Genomic DNA, 16,104 nt, shown 5'->3' on the forward strand with positions numbered 1-16,104 from the left:
GAATGGATGGAGACTGTCAAAATGTATGTACTGTTGTTTGTTAGTTGGTTTAATGTGAACGGATGTGTGTAGGTGACCGTCAGTGAGGATCAGATCAACATTAAGGAAAGTGGCATGGGCTTTGGAATAGGATCATGTCAGATTTAATTGTTAGAATGTATTTAGAGATTCCAAAAATTTTAACTGATTTAACTCACCATGAATCCATATGACAAATATGTCATCAATCTATATAAACTAAACCAGGGGCTGTGCTTACAGATCCCAGAAGCGCCCCCTCCAAGTGAACCATGAAAAGGTTGGCATAGGGAGGAGCCACCTTTGTTCCCATGGCCGCGTTTTTTTGTCTGCCCCTCAGAAGAAAAGTAATTATTGGTAAGCACAAAGTTGATTACAGTGAGCAGGAAGAATATCAGACATTCAGAATCAGGTGGGAGCTGGTTGAGGTAATGTCAGCACCAGACAGACTATGTACTTGGGGGGATGTTGGTATGGAGGGAGCTGGCACCAATGGTCACAAGCAAGATGTGTGATGGAAGTTGGACAGGCATAGATTTTAGACGGTCTGTGAAACTGATGGTGTCTCTAATGTAGGAGGGAAGTCTTTTGTACAATAGATTGCAATATGGTTACCATATGTCTGCATTTATGTGGACAAGTCTGCATTTTTGGTGTTTAATATAGCATGCACACACATTTTTGCAGTTTCCACTGATGTTCACATTTCTTAGTTCGAGGAATTAAGATCTTCTGATTTCCATTTTCATCTTGTATCATCTACAATTTACATATGTTTTACTACATTTATTGAATTATACCACCTGTTATTCACTTACAATTGAACTGTTATGCCAGTAAAACTGAAATATTGATTTATATTACTTAAAATTGATGTGTCAATCTTTTTAGCTTAGATATAGGTGTGACATCTACATTCCTCGGCTATGACACTGCCTCTTCCCTCCAGTTTTCACTTAACATTTTTGTTTTGTGGAACACATTTTTTTTTTAAGAACTAGTGTACTCTACCAGCTGTATCTTCTTTAAATCACATATTTCTTATCCCATAAAACATCCTTAACACAGGAACGTTGGACAAAGATGAGAAACAGACTGGCAGTTGAAATTGTAAAAGGGATTGCAATGGTAAGATTTAATTTCAGACACTTGAACTGCTAAACCCTTTTTAAATATTTGTGTCAACAAAAGTAATTATTAAGAGAGAATCAGCTCAGTGAGAAATACATATGGAAACTAGGCTCTAAGGTAATGCAGTTACGTATGTAATATTTTTTATTTTGTTTGTTTCATTTGTAATATAGCCATCTGACAACATAAAATTGAAATAATAGTGTTTCATTTGGTGGTCCCAAGGGGAGTATTCCAGATCATGACAGTCCCCGTTTTACAGCAATTGTACTTTCCTATTTGAAACCAAAAGACATCCCAACCTAGTTCTGACTACATGGGCTACATTGCAGATAAGGAGTATGGTAATCAAACTTTTTACTTAAAACAAAAAACAAACATTACAGCACAGCTACATATGATATGAGAGCAATGATAACCTTAGTCTATCCTCTTATCAAGATCTGTACTAGAACCATCATAAAAGTGTGCAGATCAGTCCTGTTGAGAGTGTGTTCATTTTCAGGTTCCACAAGATGGTAAACCTAGGTTGCAGGTATTATTCAACTAAGACAGATATACGTTCAGTGGGTGCTTTGAAGACAGCAGCTATAGGACAGCCAGGGTTATTGGGTTTGTGGATCTTAGGGGGAAGGTAAATGATTGTGGTGCACGGTTTGGGTGGGGTATGAAGCCCTATATGCCTTCTATGGCTTTCTATCCACCTCACACACACTCTCTCACACACACACACACACACACACACACACACGCAAACAAACACACACACACACACACACACACACACACACACACACACACACCTCCCCCTTGCCCAGCATCCACAATATCCTGGCCAGATTCTATGCTCCATCTGCACCTGTTTCCTTACCCTTGTGATCATCCCCACTGTAAGACTTGCCCAATGCACCCTCCTACCAACACTTATACCAGCCCTGTAACTGGCAAAACATACACTATTGAGGGGAGAGCCACTTGTGAAATGGTACATGTCAGTCATTTACACTGGTATGACTACCACCAAGTTATCGGTTGGAATGAATGGGCACAGACAGAGGGTGTACACTGGCAACAAACAATATTCTGTTGCAGAACATGCTACACAACATGACAGTTGTAACCTTAATGTCTGTTTCACCACATGTGCCATCTGGATTCTTCCTCCAGAGATGGAATTCTTCCCCCAGACACTGGCTTCTCAGAACACTGCAGGTGGGAACAGGCATTAAAACATGTCCTTGGCTCTTGCCACTGACCTTCCTTAATTTATGTTAATTTCTTCAGTCTCATCATTTCTTTGCAGTAACTATTCCTTCACTCAGATCCTTTTAGTTTTCCATATATTTTATTTTCTGATCTGTCTATTTTTCCCTGCCCCTCCACTTCTACCACATAAAATGCACTTAGCTTTCCACTCTTATTAACTCTTGCATGATGTTTTATCAGTGGTCTATATCTTGCTTATTACCCTGCCTTCCATCTCTAAGCTCTCAGGTTTTCAAGCAACTCATCTAGTGCAGTCTCCAACAAACAGTCTTTCCTTCTCATTCTTAATCATCCTCCCCTAATTAGAGGTTCTGGGCAACTTTTCCAAGGTCTCCCTATTTCCTAAATCTTGCCAGTCCTTTCTCTTCACTCCTCTTCTTTCCCCTTAACCAAAAAAAGGAGCCACTGGCTCAGAGAGCTTGCAAATTTTCTTAACTTTTAGATGTGTGTATTCTCCTGTTACCACTTAATGAATAGATTTTTTTATCTATCCAGTTACACAGCATATACATTGAGATGCATTGCCAACCATTAAAATTGCAAATCAGGAAATATAGCAAATCACATAATTTTCTAATTGCATGTGGACAATGCACTGGAAAGAATACACAATTCTTAAAGTTTTAGGTGACTTGAGTATATATGGGGGACTAAATTTAGTGGGCAGAGCTGCCCACCTATGACAGCATCACATTTCTATTCCATCTGGGCACTGAGTCTCACTGAGCTTGAATGAGACATGTGGGTAATCTTTCCATGCTGCTTCAACCCTGTATCAGAGGCTACCAATCACAGTGGCTGGTGAGTGGTGACACAAGTCTCTTGGCAATCTGTAATCAGTTGTTTCCAATGGGTGATAGATTTGGTGAATGTGACTGTTACAGCAACAGCCGAACAACCTTGGTATTGACACAGTCATTGACAGCATGGACAACATGCAGTCTTGCACTGTTGTTGTTGATAGATAATGTCAGAGAGACCTCAAAGATAGAGCACTACCACCAGATTTTACACATCAGAAATGTAACACCTGCTCTCCAAATTACCTGCTATGTGAACAGTGTTGGTAGTGTTACATGTGCAACGGCACTCTGTACTATCACACGAGATGCTGATGCCATATGATGATAATGAATACAATGTGGCAACATTCATTGTACTTGGAGCCTCTGGACACAGACGTAAATGTATGAGAAACCAGGACTCATTTGAAAAGGTGACATTGTGACACTCCTCCATCCAAGGCTTAGTTGGGTGCACCACTGTTGGCACGTCTCTGCTGCCACATTGAGAGAAGACAAAACAATAGTCATTGTGCTGACAGTCTATGGTACTCCCAGTGTCATCACGTGTGGACACCTGCCTAGCTGCAAATGAGCCCAGTTCTTGACTCAAGGTATATGACAACTGTACATTCCTTACAACCATGTAAACAATACACACTATGTGATCAAAAGTATTTGGACACCCCCAAAAACATATGTTTTTCAAATTAGGTTCATTGTGGTGCCACCTACTGCCAAGTTCTCCATATCAGTGACCTCAGTAGTCATTAAACATCTTGAGTGAGCAGAATGTGGTGCTCCATTGAACTCACAGACTTCGAATGTGGTCAGATGATTGGGTGTCACTTGTGTCATACGTCTGTACACAAGATTTCCACACTCCTAAACATCCCTAGGTCCACTGTTTCTGATGTGATAGTGAAATGGAAATGTGAAGGGTCATGTACAGCACAAAAGCGTGCACGTCGACCTCATCTGTTGACTGACAGAGACCACCAACAGATGAAGAGGGTCGTAATGTGTAATAGGCAGACATCTATCCATACTATCACACAAGAATTCCAAACTGCATCATAACCCACAGCAAGTACCATGACAGTTAGGTGGGAGGTGAGAAAATTTGGATCTCATGGTCAAGTGGCTGCTCATAAGCCACACATCACACCAGTAAATGACAAACGATGCCTCGCTTGGTGTAAGGAGCCTAAATATTGGATAACTGAACAGTGAAAAAATGTTGTGTGTAGTGACGAATCACAGTACACAATGTGGCAATCTGATGGCAGGGTGTGGGTATGGCGAATGCCTGGTGAACGTCATCCACAAGTGTGTGTAGTGCCAACAGTACAACTTGGAGGCGGTGGTGTTATGGTGTGGTCGCATTTTTCATGGAGGGAGCTTGCACCCCTTGTTGTTTTGCATTGAACTATCACAGCACATGCCTACATTGATGTTGTAAACACCTTCTTGCTTCCCACTGTTGAAGAACAATTTGGGGATGGCGATTGCATCTTTTAACACGATCGAGCACCTGTTCATAACGCACGGCCTGTGGTGGAGTGGTTACATGACAATAATATCCCTGTAATGGACTGGCCTGCAAAGAGTACTGATCTGAATCCTATAGAACACCTTTGGGATGTTTTGGAATGCCGACTTCATGCCAGGCGTCACTGACCGACATCGATACCTCTCCTCAGTGCAGCACTCCATGAAGAATGGGCTGCCATTCCCCAAGAAACCTTCCAGCACCTGATTGAACATATGCCTGTGAGAGTGGAAGCCATCATCAAGGCTAAGAATGGGCCAACACCATATTGAATTCCAGCAATACCGATGGAGGGTGCCACAAACTTGTAAGTCATTTTCAACCAAGTGTCCGGATACTTTTGATCACATAATGTATCTATCCTCTCAAATGCCAGTTAAGAGCTGAAAACCTGTACGGCATTGAGTATGGTTCTCTGAAACCCAATGCTTCAATATTCACATGGGAATCATGGGATCCTGACCAATACAAGCACCAATATTGCTGAATGATAAGCTCAATATGGCACAGTCCTGCTGCTGCCAAACCCCGACACATACTGGTAGACGCTTCTCCTCCTTACACGAGGCATAACATGATCTTCCCACAAACAACCCATATTCAAATACAAGTTCTGAAGGAGAAACCTGCTAAGTAGTCTTACCGCACATACAGAATGTAGCTGGAATTACTCCTATATTTGAACATGCAAGCGAATAGTATGCTTCATGCCAATTTGACATTTGTAGCATGCTGCCTGCATGTTTTGCAATTTTAATAGCTGTCAGTGTAAGTTCCAGGCTATTGTATCAATGAATCATCAAACTGAAAGTAGTCTACATTTATTTACAATGATCACATTACTTCACAGAAGATTGGCTAATGTCAGATTTCACATTAACATTCATGTCACTGGAAATCATAATAAACATAAACATCAGTTGGTTCTACAATGAAACTGATCAGTGGAGTAGAAGGAGTTGATCACCAAGAAATCTTCTGGGATCCACTGCAGGAAAATTCATGACAACTGTTGTGGTTAGTTAGTTTAGTTAATTACAAGATTCTTATAGTGTTGTGCTGAAAAATTACCTTCAAAAAGGAAGAATGAATAATAAGGAGTGTAACACTTCATTTGTGCACAAAATGAAAAACGTTATTCAGGCTAAATATCAAGATCTTGTAAAGAAGAAAGCTCCCTTACATATCAATTGTGTACCCTCAAACATATCACAGCAATCTTACAAAATAATCTCACCTTCATACTGAAATCCTTTCACATTCAACAAATTAATTGGATTTTGGCCCCAGTGGCTTAAAGAAATGACGAGTGAAAGAATATTAATGTACCATACTGAAGTGGAAGATGAGGCAGATACTTACCTCCACATACCTGTAGCTGTAAAAGTTATTATTTTGCTGTGGTTGTTAAAAGTCTTTCGACTTTCTTGATTTACAAGGTATGTGTTGAAAAATAAAAAGACGTCAGCTCTTAAAACTTATTTTCTTTGATAGGGTTAGAACAATTGAATATCTAAAATATGTCCCAAGATAGAGAAGGTAATGTTCTTTATTTCAAGAGATCTTCCTTAATGTAGGATTCTGCATGTAAACTAATAAATAAAGCTGTATGACATTATGTTACAGATTTTATAATTAAGTAATTAGTTTTACCTTGAGCTATTTCATCATTTTCATTCTGATTGACCAGCCTTTCAAGCTTCTTAGCACATATCTGTTGTCGACTGATGAGTTTTGCCGCACGTACATCACTTTGCTTAGGTTCAGGTTTCTTGAATAAACTTACAGAAACTATTTCCTCTGGAATTTCCTTGCTTTGCTGCTGCAGAGCATAATCCTCTTGATATATGTCAAAGATCATAGATGGTGATACCAGTGCGGAGTATCGACTACGAGGAGGAGGAATCGTTTGTGTTGTCGCATCCTGATAACAAAATGAGTGTTGGTTTTAGCACTATTTCATTGAAAAAGGGAAATATAAGATACTTTAAAGCACCTATAAAACTTGCACTTTGTCATCTGCAACTGATCTCAATTTCAAGGATTTGGACCTTAAGTTGTCTCATAATTGACTACATGTTGCTGACAACATACCCCACACTACAGTAGAACAGAAAACACCTGTGTCCTGAGTCCCATAACCATAGACAAAGAATTAGTAAAACAGATATTGATTGACTTAATACATACAAATAATGAAGAAAAATAAGTAAATATCTTTGTTAAATAAATTGCTGCCACACTCATATCAGCTACAGAAGATTGTGACTGCTTTTCTTTGCCTTAACGTCCATGATTAAAACATTGCATGAATATCCTGATAACAACATATGTTTAGGTTGATAACAGAAAGACTGGAGGTAACAACTCACCACACGTCTGACGTTTTGAGTCATTGATAGGCACATAAACGAGACTTATAGAATATTCCAAAGCTTTCAAACAAATCTTTCTTCATAGGCAACACACACACACACACACACACACACACACACACACACACACACACACGAGTTTTTCCACCCAACTACATAGTACCAGCACTGTAGCTTGTCTGTGGCAAGTTACGTTGGGTGGAGTAGGTGAGGGGGAAAAGGAAGAAAAGGAAGAAGGGAGTATGGGGTAGTGTTGGAGGGATGAGCTTTTGAAAGCTTGGAAGGAGAGGCAGCAAGTGTACAGAACAAAAATATGGCACCAGTGAGCTCATTCGGCCACAGGCAGTTGAGTTCTGTGTGGTGCACTATTATGTGCGTGGTGAGAAATGTTATGAAATGACTGACTGAATAGCCATGTGTTTGCCACTCTCACCAGCTGCAACCAACCTTTTAATGGAGGATTTCCAAAGAACAAGCATTGAACACTGCCTCCCCCCCTCTATCCATCCTGCTTCTTTAGATACATTGACAATACATTTTTAAACTGTCCACATGCTAGTCGCTAGTGATGCATCGCAGCAGCTCACTGACCGTATGAACAGCATACATCCAAACATAAAATTTACAGTGGAGGTGGAGAAAGATGAGATGTTAAATTTCTTAGATGTGTTTGTCAAACTGAAAGCAGCCATTCTGTATACTGAAAACCAACACATACAGACCTGTACCTCAATGATCACAGCTTTCCTCATCCAGCTCAGAAGAGAGTTATGCTTAACATCCTAATATAATGAGCAAGGAACTATTTCAGATAAAGAGATCTCTGAGATCAATTATCTGATGACAGTGTTCAGAGGGAAAGGATATGCTATCGATGATATTAGTTCAACTCTGTGGAGGAAACCAAGACATGATGTTGTTCAAAGAAGCTATGAGGACCACCACATACCACAGCTTATATTCTGCAATCCAACGATGAGTAGGGTAGGTAGTCTTAAATAGACAAGGAATCACAGTGGCCACCCATGAATACTAAAGAAATGTTTCCTGAACGAATTTTGCTCCTGGCATGTTAAAACTGTGAGCTGGAATGGGACTCAACACCAGGACCTTCGCCTTTCCCAAGTAAGTGCTCTATCAACTGAGATACCTGAGCATGAATCATGACCCATGCTCACAGCTCCACTTCCACCAGTATCTCATCTCCTAAATTCCAAACTTCACAGAAGTTCTTCCATGAAACTTGTGGGACTAGCACTCTGGAGGAAAGGATATTGCGGAGATATGGACCAGCCAGAGCCTGAAAGTAGCTTCCAGAATGAATTTTCACTCTCCAGTGAAGTGTGCATTCACATGAAACTTCCCAAGAGATTAAAACTATATGCAGACTGGGACTCAAACCTGAGACCTTTACCTTTCATACCCAAGCACTCTAACAGCTAAAGAAATGTTGATACATGCTTATAGTCTTGGACCGGTATTTTTAATATTCCTTGGGAGTGTGGCGGCAGTTACATGGGACTCTATTTATGGACTATTGCCAGTCACTGTGATGAACATCAGCATCCCATGAAGAACATAAATTTTGAGAAATCAGAAGTGACCAAGCAATTCTAATAAAAAAACAGAAGAGCTGTTTGAACAGATGAAGACTGTGACTTGCACACTGAACTGTTGGGAGTCTGTGATTAGGGAAGCTGTGGAAATTAGAGCATGTAATAACAACTTCAATAGAAACATTGGCTGTGCACCTAGCAAGGCATGGAAGTCTGCAAAGGTCAGAGAGGAATACTTCACTAAGTTTACTGCCTAATACGAATGGTGGCACAGCAAGTTGAGACTGGACAGTGAGCACATCTGTGGTCAAAGAGGATGTCACATCAGCATGCATCATCGCTAAATTATGATCATGACACAATATAGCCCACTAAATGCCATCCTCTGGACACAGAAGTGGGAACGTCGCCAGTTTCATGACTGTCACATTTAGCATGTGATGATTACAATGGAGGCAGTCACACAAATGGCTGAGATTTTATCCAAATTTGTGTGAACTAAGAAGTTTTTATGCAAACCAGATACTGCTTCTAAGATTTGTTGAAGGAACAACTGTGATTTGCAACAATCAACCTTACTACAAAATAAATATGCTGTGACTTACTAAACGAGAAAGCGCTGGTAGATAGACACAATAAAAACCACACGAACACACACAAACAAATTTCAATGTTTGTGTGTTTTTTATTGTGTCTATCTACCAGTGCTTTCTTGTTTGGTAAGTCACAGCATATATATTTTTCCCACGTGGAATGTTTCCCTCTATTATATTACTACAAAATAAGTTATGGATGACACCTGTAAACTTACTTTCAAAGATTCACAAGAAGATTTGTTTATTCATGTAGATATACAATGAAACTAGGGAGAATGACTGAACAGAAATGTTGTAATCTTCAGTCCTAAGACTGGCTTGATGTAGCTCTCCATGCTACTCTATCCTGTGCATGCCTCTTCATCTCCAGCTATGCCTCTTCATCTCCAGCTAACTACAGCAACTTGCAACCTTCTAAATCTGCTTACTGTAGGCCTACTCACCTCTTCATCTCCCACTACAATTTTTTCCCCATGCTTCATTCCAACAATGAACTGGTGATCCTTTGATGTCTCAGAATGTGTCCTAGCAACCAGTCTCTTCCAGTAGTCAGATTGTGCCACAAATTTCTCTTCTTCCCAATTCTATTCAGTACCTCATCATTAGTTACATGGTCTACCCATCTAATCTTTATCATTCTTCTGTAGCAATACATTTTAAAAGCTTCTATTCTCTTCTTGTCTAAACTGTTTACCATCCATATCTCACTTCCATACATGACAACACTCCATAAAAATACTTTCAAGAAAGACTTCCTAACACTTAAATCTGTATTCAATGTTAACAAATTTTTCTTATTTAGAAACACATTTCTAGCTACCACCAGTCTACATTTTATGTCCTCTCTACTTCAGCCATCATCAGTTATTTTTCTGTCCAAGTAACAAAACTCAGCTCATACTTTAAGAGTCTCATTTCCTAATCTAATTCCATCTGAATTGCCTGATCTAATTAGATTACATTCTATTTCCTTGTTTTTGTTTTGTTGCTGTTCACCCTGAACTTTAATTAAACTCCCAATTTTTCTTTTGTTTCCCGTACTGATTTCTCAATGTACAGTTTCAATAACATCATAGATAGGCTACTATCCTGTCTCACTTCCTTTGTCTCACTTCCTTCTCAACCACCACTTCACTTTCAGACCCCTAAACTCTTATAATTGTTGTCTGGTTTCTGTAAAAGTTGTAAATAGCCTTTCACTCACTGCATTTTGCTCTTGCTATTATCAGAATTTCAAAGAAAGTATTCCAGTCAACTCTGTCAAAAGCTTTCTCTAAGTCTACAAATGCTATAAATGCAGCTTTGCTTTTTCTTAATCTATCTTCTAAAATAAGGTGTAGGGTCAGTACTGCTTCGCATGTTACTACATTTCTCCAGAATCCAAATTGTGTCTCAAACATCTTGCACGCCAAATGGAGGAGTTTTGTCATGAGTGGCTGTCCCAAGGCTATCAGATACTAATGGCAAAATTGTACGTAGCAGAATGTAGGTTACAACTGATGCAACTGTCTGAGATACACTCCTGTGGCACTTTTCAGTCAAAGATATGTAAATATATCATGTCACATGCATGAGGTTCCATACCATCAGCATGAAAAGCATGTTTAAATTTTAGGTAAAATTTTTGGATCTAGATTATTAGTCCAATTTTGATACAATACTGCCAATAGATAAAAATTTTGGAAGAAATTTAAAACAGCTTTCTTATTTGTTAGTAGCATAAGTTCTCTCTTCAGGGATTAAAGTAGGATAAGTTGGGAAATGTTAAAAATGGGAGGCAAGTTGTTGAGATCACAGGTTGAGAGGGACCCATCTGTTGTTGTGATGAAGGGAGACAAAAATGAAGTGGCAGACATGAGGAACAGTAGGAGGTCGAAGATAGTACACTAAAAGCCAGTCCATAGATGATAAATGAACGCAATGAAAGTAAGGGCGAAGAGAAACAAGAAATAAAATTAATAGTGCAATTAAGAACCAGGAGGGAAGTGGAAAAGGAGCACAGGAAATATGAAAGTGTCAGAGAGAGGGAAACATGAAGAAGAAAAAATAAAAAGTGATACATTAAATTACTGAGTAAATTAATTAAAAATGTACTACCAAAAAAATGAAAAAGGAAAACAGGAGAAAAGTGGGCAAAGAATGTTAACAGAATTTTATTTTGCTAGCAGACAGGATAAAGAGGGTATACTGGACAGCAAGATCCTTCCTCCAGGGTTCAGCTGAGAGGGTCCAAATGGCTGATTGGGTATTGTGAGCACTCATTTCTCTTAAATCATGCTGTAGAGCATGCTCAGCACCTGGGTACTGGGTGTCCTCAAGTTCTATAGTTTAATATGCCCATTCATGAGCTCAGCCAGTTTACTGATAGTCATTCCCATATAAAATGTCACAGTGTGAACAAATGGTAGTCAGTAAACAACATGTATCCTACCACATACTGATTGTCTTTGTGTAGCAAAATTTACCAGTTGTAATGCTGGAATAAATGGTAACAATGTAATAATAATAGTAATAATAACAAATAATAAACAAGAAGATTACATATTGGATAACCACAGCGACTGCATAGAAGCGATGGAAAAAGCATATGCCTATAAATATCTAGGATACAGACAAAAAATAGGAATACATAATATAAATATTAAAGAAGAACTAAAAGAAAAATATAGACAAAAACTAACAAAAACACTGAAAACGGAATTGACAGCAAGAAACAAGACAAAAGCTATAAATACTTATGCTATACCAATATTGACCTACTCATTTGGAGTAGTGAAATGGAGTAACACAGACCTAGAATCACTCAATACACTTACACGATCACAATGCCACAAATACATCACATACATTCAGCAACAGAAAGTTTCACATTAAGCAGAAAGGAAGGAGGAAGGGGATTTATCGACATAAAAAACCTACATTATGGACAAATTATATATAAAAACAAAGATGAGGTGACTTACCGAACAAAAGCGCTGGCAGGTCGATAGACACACAAACAAACACAAAAATACACACAAAATTCAAGCTTTCGCAACAAACTGTTGCCTCATCAGGAAAGAGGGAAGGAGAGGGGAAGACGAAAGGAAGTGGGTTTTAAGGGAGAGGGTAAGGAGTCATTCCAATCCCGGGTGCGGAAAGACTTACCTTAGGGGGAAAAAGGACAGGTATACACTCGCACACACGCACATATCCATCCACACATACAGACACAAGCAGACATATTTAAAGACCATATAAAAACAAAGATGAGGTGACTTACCGAACAAAAGCGCTGGCAGGTCGATAGACACACAAACAAACACAAACATACACACAAAATTCAAGCTTTCGCAACAAACTGTTGCCTCATCAGGAAAGAGGGAAGGAGAGGGGAAGACGAAAGGAAGTGGGTTTTAAGGGAGAGGGTAAGGAGTCATTCCGGGATTGGAATGACTCCTTACCCTCTCCCTTAAAACCCACTTCCTTTCGTCTTCCCCTCTCCTTCCCTCTTTCCTGATGAGGCAACAGTTTGTTGCAAAAGCTTGAATTTTGTGTGTATGTTTGTGTTTGTTTGTGTGTCTATCGACCTGCCAGCGCTTTTGTTCGGTAAGTCACCTCATCTTTGTTTTTATACGGTAAGTCTTTCCGCTCCCGGGATTGGAATGACTCCTTACCCTCTCCCTTAAAACCCACTTCCTTTCGTCTTCCCCTCTCCTTCCCTCTTTCCTGATGAGGCAACAGTTTGTTGCGAAAGCTTGAATTTTGTGTGTATGTTTGTGTTTGTTTGTGTGTCTATCGACCTGCCAGCGCTTTTGTTCGGTAAGTCACCTCATCTTTGTTTTTATATATAATTTTTCCCACGTGGAATGTTTCCTTCCATTATATTGACTACATTATGGACAGGTAGACAATTTAAGAAAATTCTTTATAGAACGAGCAGAAACTAGCAAAATATACAAAGCAATCACTCATATAAATACATCGGCTACACCACTGCAATTTCATAACCACTTCTACAACCCTTTAGATTACATAACATCAACAGATATGAAGAAAGTAAATTGGGAAAAGAAAACACTACATGGCAAGCACCCGTATCATCTAACACAGCCACACATCGATCAAGATGCATCCAACACATGGATAAGAAAAGGCAATATATACAGTGAGACAGAAGAATTCATGATTGCAATACATGATCAAACAATAAACACCAGATATTACAGCAAGCACATTATTAAAGATCCCAATACCACAACAGATAAATGCAGACTTTGCAAGCAACAAATAGAAACAGTAGATCACATCACAAGTGAATGTACAATACTAGCAAATACAGAATACACCAGAAGACATGACAATGTAGCAAAAATAATACATCAACAACTTGCCATACAACATAAATTAATAAAACAACACGTTCCCACATACAAGTATGCACCACAAAATGTACTGGAGAATGATGAATACAAATTATACTGGAACTGTTCCAGTATAACAGATAAAACAACACCACATAACAAACCTGACATCATACTCACCAATAAAAAGAATAAATTAACACAACTAATCGAAATATCCATACCCAATACAACAAATGTACAGAATAACACAGGAGAAAAAATTGAAAAATACATCCAACTGGCTGAGGAAGTCAAGGACATGTGGCATCAGGAGAAAGTTGACATTATACCAATTATACTATCAACTACAGGAGTCATACCACACAATATCCACCAGTACATCAACGCAATACAGCTACATCCAAACGTATATATACAACTACAGAAATCCGTAATTATTGATGCATGTTCAATTAGCCGAAAGTTCCTAAATGCAATGTAACATATACCATACAGTTAAAAGGAAGTCAGGCTTGATCAAGGTCTGCGTCACTTTCCATTTTTAACCAGTCATAACATCTGAGAAAGGAAAGAATAATAATTTCACATGGCTCAAAGGCATCATGCAAGTCCTTCAATTGTATAGCAATTTGGCAATTTGTGTGTTCCTAACCAGCCCCAACCAACTCCATTAATCGTACTGGGGAAGGGGATCTACATTTTAATGTAAAATCCAAACCACTTGTCTTTCCTGGCAAATCTTTACATCACTGAGAGCTGAAAGCTAGCTTCAAAATAGAGAGAAAATTCCATGATATGACTAGGATTTGATCCCGTGAACTTACAGTTTCCAGGCATGTGCTTTAACATTAGACCACCAAGCCCGGGAGAGTAAATTGCAGTGGGTGGGTGCATCAGGCAAGTTTTATATTAGAAACAATTGCAGAGGTAGGAACCTTTGTGTGTGGATAATGATCTGGGAATGTCATATAACTTGACAAGGAGGATAGGAGGGCAACAGAAAATGACAATGAGTCACATGGGATGAGTATAATGGAGAGTTCATCTCATTTCAGGGCTTGATTTGAGAAAGTCACAGCCTTGACAGACTAATGTATTCAGGCATTCAAGAACTGGGTACTGATTGGTGACAAAGGGAAAGGGGGGGGGGGGTTTCTCAGTTTTATGGAAGTAGGTGCAGGAGAATGCATCTAGATGGGATATTCATTTTTGGAAGAGATCTTGTGGAAAATTGCATAGTTGTGGGAGAGCTGCTGTGAAAATTTGTTGGTATGCATATTGGGAGAATCAGTGATGAAGAAAATATTTATCACAGATGCCTCAGTTGGGAAGTGAGTGTCTGATGTGGAAGGGTGGCAGCTGTCAAAGTGGAGGTATTGCTGCTTACTGGACGGTTATGTATAGACTGCAGATTAAAAGTGAGCTTCGGTGAGACAGAGGTCAACTTCAAGGAAGATGACTTTAGATCTCGGAAAAGATCAAGTGAATTTGACTAGGAAAAACGAGTTAATTTATTACTACAAATGGCGAAGTTCTCCACCGTGCATCCAGACAATGAAGATGTCATCTGTACCTTGCCAGGTGGTTTAGGTTCTGAATCTCAAGGAATGCCTCTTGCAGTCAGCTCTTGGAAAAATGCCACAGGAAGAAACTGTCCTCATTCTCATAGGATTCTGCATTGTAGATCAGCTCCTCAAACGCAAAGTAGTTATGAGAAAAGACAAAGTTGTTTAGAATGATGATAAACAAGTTTTTACAGTTTTAATGATCCCTTTAGAACAATGCAGTGGCACAATACCCTCTGCAACTTTTTCTTGCATGAGAAGTGCACCAAAACACATCTACAATTTATCAGTGACAGTTTTCAGTGATTGTTTATATGATAAAAGTGTACCTCCAAATCAGGAACCTCCAAATCAGGAGTGAACATAAAAGATGGAATTATTGTGTTGCAAAGTGATGTTGAAATACTGAAATATGAACTATCATTGTCAAGGGAAGAAAATAATGAACTGAAGGGTTGTAAAAGATATTTTTGTGGAAAGATTCAAGTAGGCAAATGTAACCTCAATGCCCTGTGCACTGATACTAATGAACATACCCTCAAGAACCCATGATATATTGAAACTCAGGTCTTCAGTGCATCTGCAGCAATTACCAAACAAGAATAAGCTGGAATTCTAAGCCCGGAAATAAATACCAATGGACAAGGCTAACATACAACGTAAGTGAAAATTGATGACAAAGTAGCAAAACTGATAATGAGAAACAGTAATTTCATATCATAAGTGGATCTTGATTTACTAATGCAAAAAATTGACATTCATACTGGAGTTAGGTCACATTAAATGAATAAACATTTAAAAATTATTCTAAGCTCAAATGAAGGACCTTGAGATAAATCCCACATACAGGGACAGTGCTCTCTATAGCAACAGTGAAAAATAACTTGTCAGTGAAACAAGAAATATTATTCAAACTG

General features: G+C 39.0%; 1 protein-coding gene across 1 annotated transcript in view; it reads right to left on the minus strand.

Moving 5' to 3' along the window:
• The window catches only part of LOC124616581 (dynein intermediate chain 2, ciliary-like), a 405,599-nt gene that overhangs the window by 215,933 nt on the left and 173,562 nt on the right, over positions 1 to 16,104 (minus strand). The window contains exon 7 of the mRNA XM_047144902.1: positions 6,403 to 6,673. Within this exon, the coding sequence (XP_047000858.1) occupies positions 6,403 to 6,673 (271 nt within the window). The remainder of the gene's footprint in view (positions 1 to 6,402; positions 6,674 to 16,104) is intronic.

The sequence above is a fragment of the Schistocerca americana genome, chromosome 5, assembly GCF_021461395.2.
Source record: "Schistocerca americana isolate TAMUIC-IGC-003095 chromosome 5, iqSchAmer2.1, whole genome shotgun sequence".
NCBI classification, from domain to species: domain Eukaryota; kingdom Metazoa; phylum Arthropoda; class Insecta; order Orthoptera; family Acrididae; genus Schistocerca; species Schistocerca americana.